This window comes from Oreochromis niloticus, linkage group LG9 (assembly GCF_001858045.2).
Source record: "Oreochromis niloticus isolate F11D_XX linkage group LG9, O_niloticus_UMD_NMBU, whole genome shotgun sequence".
In the NCBI taxonomy this organism is placed as follows: domain Eukaryota; kingdom Metazoa; phylum Chordata; class Actinopteri; order Cichliformes; family Cichlidae; genus Oreochromis; species Oreochromis niloticus.
In genome coordinates, this window is record NC_031974.2 from 22,964,395 (window position 1) to 22,981,312 (window position 16,918).

Below are 16,918 nucleotides of genomic sequence, written 5' to 3' on the forward strand. Positions count from 1 at the left end.
AGGGCAGAAGGTCTGGGCTTGTTTGCTTAGGTTGCTGCCTCCACGACATGGATGGATGGAAGCTTACATTTGTTCTAATGTCTTCATAGGTGCTGCTTTCTTGCACAGAGTGTGGCTCTTTCCTAACCTGTCATCTCTAGAGATCCAGTTTTGTCTTTGTTGGCCAGTCTCTATGAACTGATACTTATATAAACAACTGGTACAGATGTATTGGATTTCTTCTCTATTTTAGCATTCAAAGTGCTTTCTTATGCCAAGCCTCATTCACACACACAAGCATTTCTTCCTATGCTGAAGCACTTTTAACCTAACTTGCACTCCAATGGACGCATCAGGGTTCAGTATCTTGCCTTGAAGAGCCGGGGATTAAACCTCCGACCTTCTTACTGGTAGAATATCTGCTCTGTGTTTTATGTGTGTTTTAGTCTAGTCAGTCACTGTGCTCAGATAGTCAGATTCCCACCATGTAGTGACTGTTTTGAGCCAAAAAGCAGTGGGGTTTGTTTTTGTCCAGCAGGTAATGGAATTTTTCTTGTTCTTTTTATATAAGTTTCAGGGAGATTGTGTGAGGCCTTATCTTTTCTGTACCTGATTTTTTCCCCCTTTCTCTCAATATAGCAAGTTTTTGTAATTATAATGTTGCAATGTAACTTTTAGGCCTCTCCCAATAAGTTTCCACAATGGTGAGCTAACTTGGTTTGAAATCTATGAAAATTAGTTGGCGAATCTGTCAAATGACATCAAATAAAAAGGGGAAAATAAAAAAGGCTGCAGCTTCACCACAGATCTTTAAACTGACTCAAAGCTGGAGTTGAGGCATTCGAGTCTGTGATCTATTGCTCTGGTGTCTTTGAGTCCTCTGCTGCCTGAGCAGAAAGTGAAATTTCACAGATATATATCTCTGAAAGTGCTAACAGTGACTGATACCCACACAGCAGCAGCAGAGTGATACGACAGAGATGGATGAGCCACGGGAGAGCAGAGCTCTCAGCTGGTCGTAGATGAAGGTATAATAATAATAGGGACACACTGGGACTGTTATGCACTTGATTCTTTTCCAAAGCAGATGATGTCAGCAAATTGATGTTATTGTTACTGAGAGAAAAAAAAGGATACTGCACTAGAGAGAATATCTTAGAATTTGAGTTTAAGACAAAATTGCCAGAAATCCTGCCTTTAAGTGCAAAGTCGAAGGAAACAGTCATCAAAATCAAGCCTAGGTCAAATGTAGAGAACCAGCGCAGACAGTGTAAGCTGATATTGCTTCTGCAACATCATCTATGTTAGGTTTTCAGAACTTTTAAATCTTTTTACCCAACTACAATGGTGACACCACATATGTAATGATGGATGAGATTAGTGTTACACTAAGTGATTTTTTTGGTAAGGTTTTGGTTATTTTTACATAAAAGGTTTCTGTGTTGAGCCCACACAGTCAGGCGTTTTGCTTTGCCCAGAGCTGAACGATATGTATTTTCCTTCCAAATTAGTGTGAAGTTTCCATGAGATGAAAGCGGTTACTCAAAAGCGCAGACACAAGCCCGTAGTTTAGTACCAAGTAATGAAGGCCAATCTAAGTCTCTATTATCTGGACTGGCTCGTGGAAATAAGAAAGAGTGACATATATATAGAGAGGTGGCTGAGGATTTTTTTAAAAAAAGCAAGAAATTATCTCTGACTTATAGAAAATATGATCATTAAAATTGTAGCCCTTCTTTTAAATGCAGTCTGAGCAACATCAGGGGCTTCTTCAGTGTTTGCTGTTTTAACTAGATGCATGTCAGATAAATTATCTCATATTTACTTTAATATTTTTAGTATTGCACTTAAAAGTCCAGAACAAAATGCATAAAGGGCGTCCTATTGAATACTAACTAAACTAAACTAATTCCCAAACATAGTCGAAAATCCCTATATTATCCATATTATTATAATATTCTAGGAATATTGTTTCCTATAGGGCTGCAACCAGCAGTATAATCCAACACACACACACACACACACACAGTGAGAGAGAGAGAGGCCCCAGTCACCTCTAATCGGATTAGGCGACTGTAGGTCAACATGCTGCTGCCTCTCTCCGCCCTAAGTGGGACGTCCCTGTGTGCTGCACTTGTAGTCCGTTTTTTTCCTTTTTTTCGCTGTAGCAACACTTTTTGAAAGTACCCAAATTGTATCTGTCTCCGGGTACCCTCGAGCCGGATAACTCATAACGAAAACACAACGTGGTTTCGTTTTGAGGACGCACTCCGTACTTGCTTTACTTCGCAGGACTTTTTTTTATGGTTCACAACTCTCCAAACTGAGAAGTGGGATAATTAAAAAGCGCAACATGTTGAACTAGAATGAGGTAACGAATCGAGTGTTTTATGTAATTTAGGCTCTCGAAGGCGATTTCACGGACTTTCCCCGCGTGCTAGTTTAGTTATTGTCGTGGAGAGACAGTCAGTCTGGATGCTCGCGCGCCCTGTGCCAAGCTGCACTCCACCCCGCGGACGGTGCCCTAGGCTCGGGGGTTAGATGGTGCTGATCACGGACGATAGGGATGGAGGAGGCGCCTCGTCGGTCCGAGTCAGACAGCTCCAGCTCCAACAGCAGCAGCAAAAAGTCGGGGGAGACATCCGCCAAGTTCACCCGACCATAACTGAGGAGCCTCTGTCCCACTATGTGGACGAGGACTCCCTGGGCTCGTGTGAGGAGGACACTGAGGATGGAAGCGAGGACGACCATGACGAGTTCGAAGAAGTTGACTTTGAGGACCTGGATGATTGTCGGAGCATCGCGTCGGACGACTCCTTCTATCCACCGGATGATGTGTTCGCGGACTCGGAGCGCTCCCCGTCACCGGACAGCCCGGAGCCGCTGTCTTTTTTCCAGGCGTGCTGCACCAACAACGCGGCCATAGTCCGGATAATGATCCGGCATGGTGTGAAGGAGGAGGAGGTCAAGGAGACTGACAGGAATAACAGGGTATGAAGCACACAACAGAAACTCCGAGTAACTTCACACACGTGGCTTTAGACCACCTCCACAGTGACACCAAGAGTTGTTGGTATGAAAACGTGCATCTCGAAACAGTTTCACAAGGTTTATGTTTGGAGTTCCCAGTTACATCTAATAGTATCTTAGGTCCATTCTTTGTGCAACAAGTGCAGTCAAAGAGTCTCAGACTGAAATAATTAAACCCGAGCTTTCTGGCTTACTCACCTATTTTCAACGTTTGGGAAAGTTTGACCTCTACAACTTGTAATGCATGTCATATGGAAGTCAGTGTAGTTTACACTAGTGTCTCTGTAGTACTGTGACTTAGGTCTACATGCAGTTTACTTCTAATGGCTGTTTTTGCACTTTTCCTCTGCTTTGTTTATTTTCATAATGAGCTCACACCTTTATCTGATAGTCCTTTCTGAAAGGCCTCTATGTGTGAGTTTCTGTGTGTGTGTGTGTGTGTGTGTGTGTGTGTGTGATGACAGATCTCAGTTTATGAGGAGCTAGAATGCTCAAGCGCTTTAAAAAACACTGAAGGCTCTTGTGATTTCTGAGGAAACACACCACTCCTTTCTGCGCGTGTGGTCATGCAGGCATATTTATGTGTACAGGCCTGTGAAACAGAAAGTGCTTCTAAGGTTTTATGTATCAGTGCTTCATAACAAAAATCATCTGGTCTTTAGCAGGCATTAAGCAAATATAGCTTCAGATGAACATGTTATAGATTGTCTATATTTATTTTTAAAAACTTAGCCAGCTGTCGGACAGTCGGCCTCAGATTTGACTCTAGAGAACTTTGGTGGGGTTCAATGATTCACTGACTGCTAGATGTCAAGGACCCGTGGCTGCAAAACAAACCCAAATGATCACACCTCCCCCTGCGTGGTTGACAGTTGGTATGTGGTGTTTGTGCTGACACACTATGTTTGGTCCTCAAATGTAGCACTCTTCATTATGGTCAAACATCTCCACTTTGGTCTTATCTGTCCGAAGTCTTAAATAAGTCCCAAACCTCAGCTGTCTTGCCATTTCTTTTTAGAGTAAAAAGGGGCTTTCTCCTGGCAGCCTTTCCAAACAAGCTGTAATTGTTCAGTCTTTTCCTAATTGCATTGCCATTTAACACGTTAATTGAGGCCTGTAGCTCTGCTTTATAGAGGTGTTCACACATGCTAATGATCAGTTAATCAAGTGGATTTGATAAGCAGGACCGAGTGTCGACTTATGCTCTGAATTCACATAACAGATGTAAGGATGCACTTAGTTTTTCATGCACTGCTTTTGTATTTTGCCTGACACAGTGTAATATGTCATATTTTGATGTACTATGGAGGTTATATTTACCTGATTTTACGACCTGCTAAGGGCCAGATGATTTTTTTTATTGTGTCCTGAAGGAGGGTGCACAAATATTACTTCGAATGCATTATCTTACATTTTATGTGGATTCATTTTGTATTAGTCTGTGAGTAAACATATTATATATATCAATGAGATGAGAGTCTGACCCAGGATGCATTTTAAAACCATAAAGTTCACAATAGGATTGGATCCATTTCCGTTACAGCTGGCTGCATTTCAGATATGTCTTATAGAATTAAGCGCTAGCATAAACCAAATTATATGTCAGTTAATTATATGAACCAGATTGTCCTCTTCAGTGGTTTTGATCAATGATCCTAATAAACTAAAATGAATGTTAGTTTTCATCTGTTTGCAATGGAATCAATCTGTATCGCTTCAGTCCTGCCAAACAGCTGCAGCCCAGGGCAAAGAGATAAATCCACAGTGATGGCATGCTATACTTGTATTTATTCATCAGGACATTTCAATAATTGTAATTGAGCTGGCCTTCAGTGTGGGGTAAGGCAGCACATGTCAGTCACCATTGTCTTTGTGGCTTTACTTAGTAAAAGGTGGAGAATCGCTTTAGCCCAGTGCCAAGCAGCACACATGCCTAGATCTTTACACAAGGAAACAAGCCAAATATATAAGCATAGTTTTCTGCTGTTTGCAGCTAGTTTAAGCTGAGAGGATGAAGTTTCACAGCACTGTAGATTCAGAGAAGGAGTGCTTTATATCACAAATCTGCTTCTTTGACCTAGAGGCCGACCCCATCTGTCCCTTCTTACATTTCACCTCCCTCTTCTCTAAACATCTGTCTCTCACCATCTCCTACCCCTCCTTATTTCTCTGCATTTACATAGTGCATTCAGTCATGAGAACATGGAAAGGAGTCCTTGTGACATGAACATATGTGTATGTTATAAAGTATATAACAGGGAAAAGGTCAAAGGTCCTCAAGGCACTTTGAAACGGAAGACACATGCTCGCGTTTAGTGTGTGTTTGAGTGTAGCAGCAGTGAGAGATGTAGGAAAAGAGACTTCCAGATGACTAGGATGTGTGGTTGTGCATGTGCCATTAGCTTTGTCGTGCCCTGTGACCTTGGGGATATGCACATACTCAGAGACACAATACAGGTTAGGTAACACATCTACTGGAAACACATCCTGACACAGATGTCAGCCTCTTAATATAGCTTCATCAAGTGGCATGTAAAACAAAGACGGTTGTTACATCCCTGGCCTAGTCGGAGTACAACATACACACCACTTCCTCCGTCACTAATCATCAGTTTAAAAGGAAATTTATAATCGAAAGATTCTTAATCTAGACCATCAAAAGGACTGTGGTAAAGTTTATGTCCAAATATGTTAAAAAGATGGTAGATTATAGTTATCAGGCGTCCAGAAGTAGCTTAACTACAGAGAGCTTAGAATCACTGATGCACAGACACATCAGGCCAATATGAGAAGACCAAGTTTTAGTAATAGTCTGTAGACTATTTTTGAGAACTTGATAGGCTCTGTAGACGCATTTATAAGTGTATGTTGCCTAGTTTAGTCACCATTTCAGGTAATTTCCTCTGGTTCCCTTCAAGAGGAAAGCTAGAGCAGCTAGGGTCACGGACCGAGTCGTTAGGTACCGGGCTCGGGTGTGAAATTTATGGTTTTTGGGGGTTTTATCCTTAACTCGGTTTCCCTGGATCTTTTCCCATGTTGTAGTTGTGTGTCTTATTTTGAAATAAATATTTACTCGTTACCATAGCGACCAGAGAGTATTAAGGGGCAGAGAGGAGGATGTTACTCTCAATGTTGTTGGCGCATTTCAGGAGGACGCTGCTAATAAAGTTACACAATTGCACAGTGAATGTGCGCTTATTGTTATATTTATAAAATACCACAGTTTTTGTCTTGGTCGTATCATTTTATTTTGTTGTATTTATCCGAGACACCTTAATGGCCGGCCCGTGAAAATATGGTCGGACATTAAACCGGTCCGTGGCGCAAAAAAGGTTGGGGACCACTGAGCTAGAGTACAAAGTGTGCTGCATACTTGCAGCCCAGAAACTGTGAGAGATTCTGTGTTGTGCAAACAGGTACTTCTGCTACATGGATGTTTTCCAGTAAAACGATTAAAAACCAGAGGGTAGTTAAAAAAGAAAGAGAACAAAAGTTTCATATGGCCCCTCAGGAATTCAAGGGGAATTTGACAACATTGATTTACTGAACACTTGAAGCCTCCACTTTTAGTCAAATGTTTTGTGGTAATATGAGAATAACTTCTGAAGGTTATGAGAAGGGTTATCCTCTAAAGGATATTTTTCTTCAGAACCACTGCTGTCATAAAACAATGAACTTTTCATACCCGTTTTTCATTTCCCAGTATGTTTAGGAGGCCTTCTAAGTTCTTGTGAAAACTCACATTTGGTGTCAACACAGGCTTTGAAAAGCAATAAAACTGTATTTTCTGCTGCCAAGTGCACATATTGAAACTTGATTAAATGTCTGCATTCTGAATTTAGGAATAAACATAATGACAAGTATGTGTGTTTAATGTGTATCCAATTCTCCAGTGATATGATTGCAGCACACTATGTCAAAATCTCCATGCTCTCCTTGTGACTTTGTGGCTGACGTGATGGATTAAACATCAACAAATTATTGGCATTCTCGTGTTAAAAGTAAAAGAATAATATGGTTATGGTAAACGTCAGTGGTAATTCTTCTAGTGTTCAGGTATCAGCTCTGTACTCAAAGCCCTGTTTAGTACATTGTGTGTTCCCCTTGCAATCAATTGGATAATTTGTCATGCTCATATGTGCTCTCAGTAAACACGCACAGAATCCTATCAACCTGATTTATACACAGATCAAATATAATAATTCCAAATTTCCAAATAGATTGGGGTCAGCTGACAAACCTGGACAGATACAGTATGTTTCATCTGCTGAGAGAGCCAGCAAAGTCGCCCAACAGAAAGAACAGCTGACCAACACACGTATCGACCAACAGGCCGGGAGGCAGATAGACCAAATGAAGCATAGTCAGATAGAGACAGAAATGTGGCACTGCAGATGGTAGCGAGCTTGATGCTGCTAGCAAATACTGATGAGTGGAAAAATCAAAGCGACAGTCATACACATCTGATTTGATACAGGCGTGTGAACATTCAGCTGCAGACAGAAAGACATTCAACAGGGGCGATATTGACAGAAACATGGCCTGGTATGTCTGTGTCCGTGGTGTGTCTGACGGATGTGAATGAGGGTGGTCTTTAGCGTGTGGCTCACGTGTACTGAGGTGTCCTGTAAAATTAAAAATGAATGGAATGTTTTCATTTTGATTTATTCACACGTGGTTTGCACAGGCTGCAGAGATGCAGGCTGTCTGCTACAGTTAGGCTTCCGTAAGTGCAGAAAGTAGTCAGAATAGTTCATTGGAGAAGACGGCATGTGTTTGGACATGCACCTCTAAGTCACTCCAGGGTAATGAGCAATACAACCGGAAAGAGAGCTGTTTTTTAGCATGTTTCTAATTGGAAACATGCTTTCCTATTTATATTGATATGTATTAAGTAAGGCTTTTACTTGAGCGCCAACTTTTCCACCACTGCAGAGTGATCGAAATCACAGGACACAGCGGTCGTTCTTTGGACTATCAACAACTTTTCACTACATACAAACAATGCATCTCTAAAATGAATAACTGGCTGCAGTCTGCTTACAAAGATGCAGTTTCTCTTTTCTTTTAGGACCAGCATAAATCAAAAAACGTATCCACGGTGAAGATAACGTGGTACTACTGCAAACATATTTATTGTGTATCAAGGAATTTTAAAGGTTACACTGGGTATTGCATCATATTGTGTCATCTTCTTTGGAACCAGTCTTTGGAGTGTTGCCACATTAACTGCAGATACATGGTTATGTTTCTCCCTCCCCCCCTCTCTCCGTGTCTTTCTGACTGATAAGGCTAAGCCTTTCTATTCCTAGCACTGGATATTCCTCAGATTACTTAGTGTGTTAGTGTGTGTGTGTGTGTGTGTGTGTATGGTCATCTAAGTCCAGGCAGTCCAGTGTATGTGTGTATGAGTGCCCGCTCATCAGAATACACATTATAATCTTGATTGCAAGATGCAAGTTTTAAATCGAGTGATGCTAGAATTCATCAGCCTAATCTTGTTAAGACCTGTGCACGCATTTGATCAACATGGTCTCTGCTGAAAATTCATTTATTTATGTTTTATTATATAAGAGCACCCTGTTTGACCTAATAATTTCAGCAGCTGATGATATTTTGGAAAGATGTTTTTAGCTAGCTTCTATTATTTTCCGATTGGAACATAAACCTGACACCATTCATGCTCCAACACGTTAATGCTATGAAGTGATGGATGACTTTTAAGTGCTTTCTACTAAACCTACTTTGGAACATGTTTCAGTTTCGATTGTGCACAGAAGAACATAACAGTATATAGTAACATTTGGCATTAGTCAAGACAGTTTCAATGTATTCAATGCAATTACTTGAAACGAAAAGGTCAGTATGAGAATGAGTGATGTCACAGGGGACAGTGAGGACACGTGTTGATGTCCATCAGCGACCGGTCCGCAACTTCATTTGCCCTAAAGACAAAATACCCAATCCCCCTGAGAATTCTCGTTAATTCTCGTCCGTCACTGGAAGTGATTGATTGAATTATTGATTATGATGATGCAAGCCTATGATTTTGATCACGTTGCTGCGCTCCATCATTGTCAGCAGCTACCATTAACATGCATTAAATCACTGATTGCAGTAGTGTGTATGACAGGTACGTAACAAGTACATCAGGCGGTTGGGATAAATAAAGCTTGTATGTGTTTATACCTGTGTGTGACAAAGGCTTGCAAGGAAAACAAAAACAAAGTCAGACGATTTAGATTGCTCGAGACATGCTGGAGGGTGTGCTGCTAAAGTACATCACATCACAACCGGGGGGCTGCCAAGAATGTGTGTTTGCGTATGTGAGAAAGCGTGAGAGACACAGACAAGGTCTACGTGAGAGTGTCTAAGCAGAAGGAACTATTTGAAGCTGTGCCAGTGTAAGTGAACTTCTCTGAGGCAGTCCAGTAGTTACGCTGCAGGACCTTGGTCAGCTGTTTTTCTCAGATGTGACAAAATTAGTGCGATTGTGTCTCCAACTGACTTGTTTTAGTTCACAGTTCAGTGTTTAATACAGCTAAGGTCCATGTCCTGTAAAATCTGAGGGATAATTGAACCTCTCTTCAACCTCAACCAAAAGCTTGTCTCCTCTATTTTAATAGGAATCTCAGTGTTCAGTGTGATGTGTCTGATTAACACAAATAAAGCCGATGTTTAAGCAATCCTACCCGCACTGTGACAAAAAGCTATAATTAAATGATTTATCAAAACATTATATTTATTGGGTACAAAGACATACGGTTGAAGCCTATTAAATCAGAGATAATTGAAACACTCTGCGACTTAAAAAACGAAACGCTAACAATGTGATTTTTCTTGAGGTTTTTCTGTTTTGACTATAATTACCAGCCTATGAATATGCATAAATTTGAGAGGTTTATATAAATCTTCGGGCCTTATCCGCACCGATCTTCATTTGTTTTTATATTTAATTTTTCATACTGAGATTACTTTTGATTGCATTCATACCAGAGCTGAAAAGATTAATTAGTGGAATAACACCGTGTGCTTGGAAACCAAGATTAAAAACATATTGTGCCAAAAAGGTGCAAAGCATCAGGCCGGTCGGTCATAAAGAGAACACCACGTTTTAAAAGAAATTGCATGAGTTGCGTCCACTTAAGGAATGTGAAGTAAGCTGTGGCAGTTACCTAAACACTACCATACTTTACTTTTGATAGAAAAGCTTGAACTGTTACGGCACAGATCTGATATTTTCCTGAAAATAAATACATTTCAAAATTATAACGCCCTTTCACATTCGGCTATGAGGTCAGGTTTCAGCAAGTGAAAGGTAATAGTATAGGGTTAGCCTGATGATGTGTAGTATAAGTTGAGATATACGAGTCTCTGTGGTCAACTTGACCTCGTTTTATTTTAGCACAGTTGATATTTTGTGTTACTGCAAATGCAAGACAGAACAAAAAAGTACTACAGTATTACTCAGTGTAGCTGTAGCAGAATACATGTGCAACATGCAGCTGATACATGACTGCTTGCTTGACAAGGAGTAGGTCTGACTTGTTCTGTTCAGCACTCCTGGCTTTAATACAGCATATTTAGATAGTTTATTTAGATTTAGAGTCCGGGTAGGGTCTGGTAGCTTGTTAAGTAATGAACATATTGTTTGCCTGTCAGCTCCAAATTCAGAATTCAGAGAATGCCCCCTTTGTTTCTTCTCCTTGCTCATCTGGATTGCGTATAATCAGGCTACACTGATTTCTAGTTGCGCACAATTGTTTTGTTTTTTTCTTCTTCTTACTCAACAAACTTGTTGTTAGCTGACAGCTGTGGCACCCAGTGTGGTCTTGTGCTGCTATAGCCCAGCTCCTTCAAAGTTTCATCTGTTGTGCGTTCTGAGATGTGTTTATTTGTGTTACTGTTGCATTCTTATAATTATATTTGTTAGCTGGCTTATAAGAAGCAGTCTGGTCATTTTCCTCTGACCTCTGGCGTCAACAAGGCATTTTGGCCCAGAGAACTGGCTCTCATTAGATATTTTCTTTTTTTTTGGATCATTCTTTGTAAGCCCTGAAGGTAGTTGTGCAGGAAAATCCCAGTTTATCAGCAGTTTCTGAAACACTCAGACCAGCCCATCTGGTACCAACAACCATGCCACGTTCAAAGTCTCTTAAGTCTTTGAACGTCCAACTTCAGAATGTCGACTTCACCATATTCGCATGCCTAAATGTGCTGAGTTGCTGCCCTGTGATTGCCTGATTAGATATTTGTATTTACCAGAAGAATAAATGTAACTAATGAAGTGTCATATATGTTGTAATATAATATTATTAGATTTATTTATTATTTTATATTCAGCATCTATCTGTCTGTCTATCTGGCTACATATATAATATTGCCTGTATATCTGTGAAGATGCATCACCTGAGAACGCTGAGTTCCTGAATTCTGCTCGCTCAGTCAACTTGTTTGTCTTGGCTAAGGAAGTGTGCACCTTCCAGAAAGCACACAACTTTTGCAGGAGTTTTCCAGTGTCAAACACTCAGCAGGCCTCAGAGTTTCACCCACAGACTAACCTTTACACATTTGTCCACACACATATAAAAGGGCACCTATTCTGGCAGAAAAACACATCCACGAAAAAGTACACAACAACATCAGACAGGAAGATAGCTTTTTTGAGTTTAAGGTTTCTCAGCGAAAACACAACAGATGTCATGTTTAATCACAGATATTAGTTTTGGGAGCTGCACACAGGTTCACTGGTCTTCTGGATTTTTCCCGCCGCTGCCTTGATGGCATTTTTCTGCACACTGCTTCGTATATGTCAGCACTTTATTGCAGTTTTGCTTCACCTTCTTTTTCTTTCACCTTAGCGATTTTGCTGATTCTAACCTTATATATCTCTCTCCCTTCTCTATTTCTTTCAACTGTTCTATCTCTTTTTCCTGCCCTGTCACTTTTTCGTCTCAGTTAGGGCTACTGGTTGCGTGCTACCAAGGTTACGTGGATGTCGTCATAGCGCTGTCTCAGTGTCCGTACCTAGATGTCAACTGGCAGGACAGCGAGGGAAACACAGCTCTGATCACTGCTGCGCAAGCAGGTAACACACAGCCATGCACAAACTGGGAATTTATAATCACAGCTCGCAGTAGTCAAACACACACACTGACAGGCTGATTCACAGTCTTGCTAGACTCTTACATGTACAGAAACAAATACTGTACACACAATCTCACTCACTCACACACACTCACACACACACACACACACACACACACACACACACACACACACACACACACACACACACACACAATATGCTGATACAGATGAACACACATATGAGCACCAGAAAAACACAAGTTTCTGGCTCTATGCACTGACTATGTTGTTCGACCAGTCGTATGATATCAATGTTTTCCATCCAAAATATTGTTAGCAAGTGTGAATGCATGATGGGAAACTGATTTTCAAGGCATTTTCTTATAGTGTTGTAGCAGGACTGCTCATTTTACTCATTTACTTTAAGTATAGACTGTAAATAGAAGATGGATGTAGCCACCATGACACCCAGTGGTTTTTAAACTATGATTCTGAAGCCTCTAAAATTTGGCAGCTAAGTTTTGGCAACTCCTATCCTAATTTTTTGGTGCCACGAGTAGCCATATTTGCATGACAGATTGTAGTTTTCAGCACATTAGTTTTAGCTAATGCTAGCCATCTAGGTAGGAAAGAGGCATCCCTGCACCGAGGCAAGAGGTCAGCAAACTGCGGCTCAGCTCGCAGGCCACGGGTTAGAATTAGGGTTAACCATAACCCTATTAATACATACACAATATGTATTAATTATCCTCTCCCAGTTACATCTGTAATCTGCCCACCTGTCCCCGTCACCTTTGTTTCCTGCTCTCTTCCTCCCATTGTTGGGTAGGAGGAGCTAAAATGGCTCTTTTGATACTGAAGGCTACTGACCTACTTAGACTGTACCAGATGCAGATACCTGCATCACTAGTAACATGCATATTAATACTTGAATTTCACTTACAAAAACTTAAGAACATATATATTGGATGGTCTGTTACTATAATGACCTGCTCAGCACGCTGTGTTATTTGTTAGGGAATTATATCAACAACCTCTAAATACAATTTGAGGACTAGTGACTCTGATCAGCTGAGCTGGCTGTCAATCAGAACTTTAGAAGCTACTTTCCACTGCTCCCTTGCTACAAGGGGTAACTCTGCATGTTTGCATATTTGGCAGTTTTACATCAATGCAAAAGGGAGCTGTGTCTCTGAATCAAACCAGTAACCTTCTACTTGCAGACTGAAATGCCTAGCCAGAGACCAGGTTGTAATTCTGTATCTGCTGTAAAGACGTTTTAATGCAGAAGTCTTTAGGAATTGCCTCGGTTTTATAGCCAGCCTCGAGTGGCCATTGCAGGATCTGCAGTATTTAGCACCTCTGTCTGACCAACAGTAACTATTTTCCATCTCTCTGTTACTCTAGGCCACATAACAATCACCAACTATCTGCTGAACTACTACTCTGGGTTGGATATAGAGAGAAGAAACTGTCACGGCTTCACCGCCCTAATGAAAGCCGCCATGCAGGGCAGGGTGGAGTGCGTGCGCTCGCTCATGTTGGCAGGTAAGGAAATGCGTGTAATTAAATTAAATGTATGAAACTCTGTAGCAGTGCAATACTTGGAATGGGTTAGATTATAACTGCAGAAAATGTTATTTTCAGAAATTTGGTGGACAGATGGACAATTTGAATACGTAGACAGTAATTTATTTATCTTTTTTAGTCATAACTAGTTTTTATGTTGAGGTTTGATGCCAAAGCATAACAGCAGGAGGTTTAAATGTCAGGATGGATTTAATTTCAACCTATTTTTTTTTTCCAAATAATGGACTTCTTTTGCATTTACACAAATCTGCTAACTGACCCTGTGAGAGTGTGGAGTACACGAGTTGCAGTGAGCATAGCGAGACAGCTTTTAGCCACAAACTCACTCTGTCCCCACCTTGTTATCTTTGAGCTTGTATGCTTGTGTATCCACAAATTAAACTTTTTCCTGTCTTCTTTGTGTCCATCAGGAGCTGCCCTGAATGCGAAAGACTTTGGCCGCCAACTGACTGCCAGGGAGTGGGCCTTGTTTACAGGCCGTTATGAAACTGCATGGGCGATGGCGCGCTTAATGGAACGGCCTTGTCCACACCAGTACTGTGATACATACAGGTACAATTCACAGCTAGCTGTCTAAGATGAGCAAGTCCTCGTTTATGACGGCATTTTCTAAACTGATTTCCAAGAGAAGAAAAAATTGCTGACCCTTTGTTGAATTTACTGCCCTGCTGACTTGTTATCTTTACATGGAGGTATGAAAAAAACTGTGTGCAATTATGAGGTACCTGCTGTCCTCCTTTTCTTTGCATCCTCTCCACAAAAGCAGCTTTCTGAGCTTTCTGTTTACATCATCTCGCCCTGATATCAGGCTATGTAGCAAATAAATAATTGTGACTCTGCTTCAGATTATGTAGCCATCATTAGTGTTTCTAGGCAAGGCTTGCTTGAGAAAGGTCAGTGCAAGTTACCACTAACTCATTAAAAAGAACAGAACATACAATATCACGCATTCAACACAAAAAACATAACACAAATGCTTTTTCAGGCGAGTTTTGCTGGTCTCTGAGAGTTTTTGTCTCTCGGTGCATGAACTGATATCAGTATTGCTCTCCCAGTCTAGAGTGGCGCCCGCTGGCATCACTGGTGGCCAAAGCCCAGGAGCCGCGCGGCTGTTTGAAACGCTTCTCGGACACCGTGCGCAACATCTTTAACATCGCAAATGTCACCAACCCGGAGGACGAAGGCGCCATCGACCACATGGTTTCTATTACGACTGGCATTAGGAGCCCTTTCATCGCTGTGGCATGCCGCACAGTGAGTGTCTAAGCTCTAGAATTTTATTCTATTTATTGATTTATTTATTAATCCTCTTCAGCCTTCCTCACAACAAGTATTTCTCAATCACAGCCTCAGCTGAGGTATTGAATGAGTATAAACACTCTGTGGTAAGGTTGCTCTCTGTGTTATTCAATGATGTGTGCTTATACTTGGCAAACTTTGAGATACCAAAACTTTTTTTTTAATCTTCAGATGAAGCCAAATGTTTTTGAACAATATGGAAACAATCTTCCACAGACTTGGCTTTTGAAATCATAAAGTCAAATGGTAAAGTTATTTTGTCACCGTATAGAATAAAACTCGTGCTTATACGTTAATAATCATATTATGGTAATAACACTTAAAATGTGGCACTAATTTATCATTTATTATATCAACCAATTCTGTGATTTCCCTTAGGATTAGTTCATAATAATTAAAGGAAATAATTAACACCAGCCTTATCCGCTAAGAAGGTTATTCGTGTGAGATTAACTGTCTGCAATACCGAAAACAAAGGCATGATTGACATCCAGAGTCACCAGTATTGCTGCTGCAATGCTGCTGATATTAGTACCAATCAGACACTGCTGGTTTTGTTTCAGGTGTGTCCTGACAGTCCTCCAGGTGTGGGCAAACGGCGCTATGCGGTCCCAGAGATCATTCGCCAGCAGCGCGCCAAGGAGCTTCGCTCCATCAACCCTGACAGGGTGGACAGCCATCTCAGACTCTTTGAGAACTCTCGAGTGACTCTGGTGACCAAGAACTCAGCAGGTCGCCGGGCCAGCCTTCAGCCTAAGAGCCTGGTGCCTCGGCACAGGAGCTCCAGCTTGGGTTTGGTGTCTTATAACCAAGCCATGGAGCTACGGAGAACCAGCTTGTTGCCCATGCACATGGTGCTGAGGAGGAGCAGTGTGAGGCCAGGCTTCACCATACCCAAGGTGAGAGTGTCCAAGGCCCCACCGTCCACTTATGAGCCGGCACAGGTTCGGAGGAAGAGCAGCTCCAAAGATGGAGGGGGGAACTTTCTGCAGGTTCCAAAGTGGCGATACAAGGAGCTAAAGGAAGAAAGGAAAAAAGCTGAGGAAGCGGAGAGAAAGAGGCTGGAGGCTGCAACGAGGAGACATATTGCTACTGGGAAAAGGAAATAATATCATTACCTCAGAGGATATCGTGTACACTAAACCCCCTACCCCCCTCCAAAGAACAAAAAAACGTACGGGCCAAGGTGTCCGACAGATCTGGCGTTTATGGTTTTCAGCTTTACACAGTTAGGTGCACAGGGTGAGCTCAGAATTACCAGCAGTGTTTGGATGCTGACCGACCTCTTTAAAAATGGCTGTCTCTATAGCGACAGCGTTAGAAGTGCACAACGCTGACGTCAAACAGCGAATACCCAGGGGATTTGATACTTGAAATGTTTTTAAGCTAATTTATTTTTCATATTTATTGCTTTTTAATGGATGGCCAGGCCTATATTTTGTTATGCCTTGGGTGCTCATTACGCCGGTGTTTTTGTAGTATGTTGCACTGTGTTGAAGCAGAAGACAATAACACACACTCCTTCAAACTGAAACCTACAGCAGAAAAAAATGTGTTCGTTTTTCTGCCTAAAATAATTAAAAGCAATTTATTAAAAAATATATCTTTTAAGTCATTCGGTGAAGAGTAATAATGATCTCGTCATTACTGGCTGAGAAAGCGAAGCACAAGATTTGCAATGAATCTCATGACGTCTGCCTGCCAATATTTTAGATGCTTTCTTTTTTTGCTTTGCAGTGACAAACCCTGAATGTATTTAACGTATATATTTTATATAGAGAGAGAGATTTAAATGCTTTTGATGACATTTTTTAAATTAAGGGTGACGCTTTTGAATCTGACAAGTTGGGAAGAAATTTTTAGATTACTTCCTGCACATTTACCCTTCAGAACCCAATTAACCCTTTAAAGCCAAGTGTATCATGTTTAT

General features: G+C 41.2%; 1 protein-coding gene across 1 annotated transcript; it reads left to right on the plus strand.

Moving 5' to 3' along the window:
- The first annotated feature begins 2,049 nt into the window (after positions 1-2,049).
- Positions 2,050-16,603, plus strand: ankrd33ba (ankyrin repeat domain 33ba). The gene is made up of 6 exons (XM_003443514.5): positions 2,050-2,970; positions 11,968-12,097; positions 13,507-13,647; positions 14,100-14,241; positions 14,745-14,943; positions 15,552-16,603. The coding sequence occupies exons 1-6, from the start codon at positions 2,521-2,523 to the stop codon at positions 16,095-16,097; spliced, it is 1,608 nt and encodes a 535-aa protein (XP_003443562.1). The 5' UTR covers positions 2,050-2,520; the 3' UTR covers positions 16,098-16,603.
- The last annotated feature ends 315 nt before the right edge of the window (positions 16,604-16,918 follow it).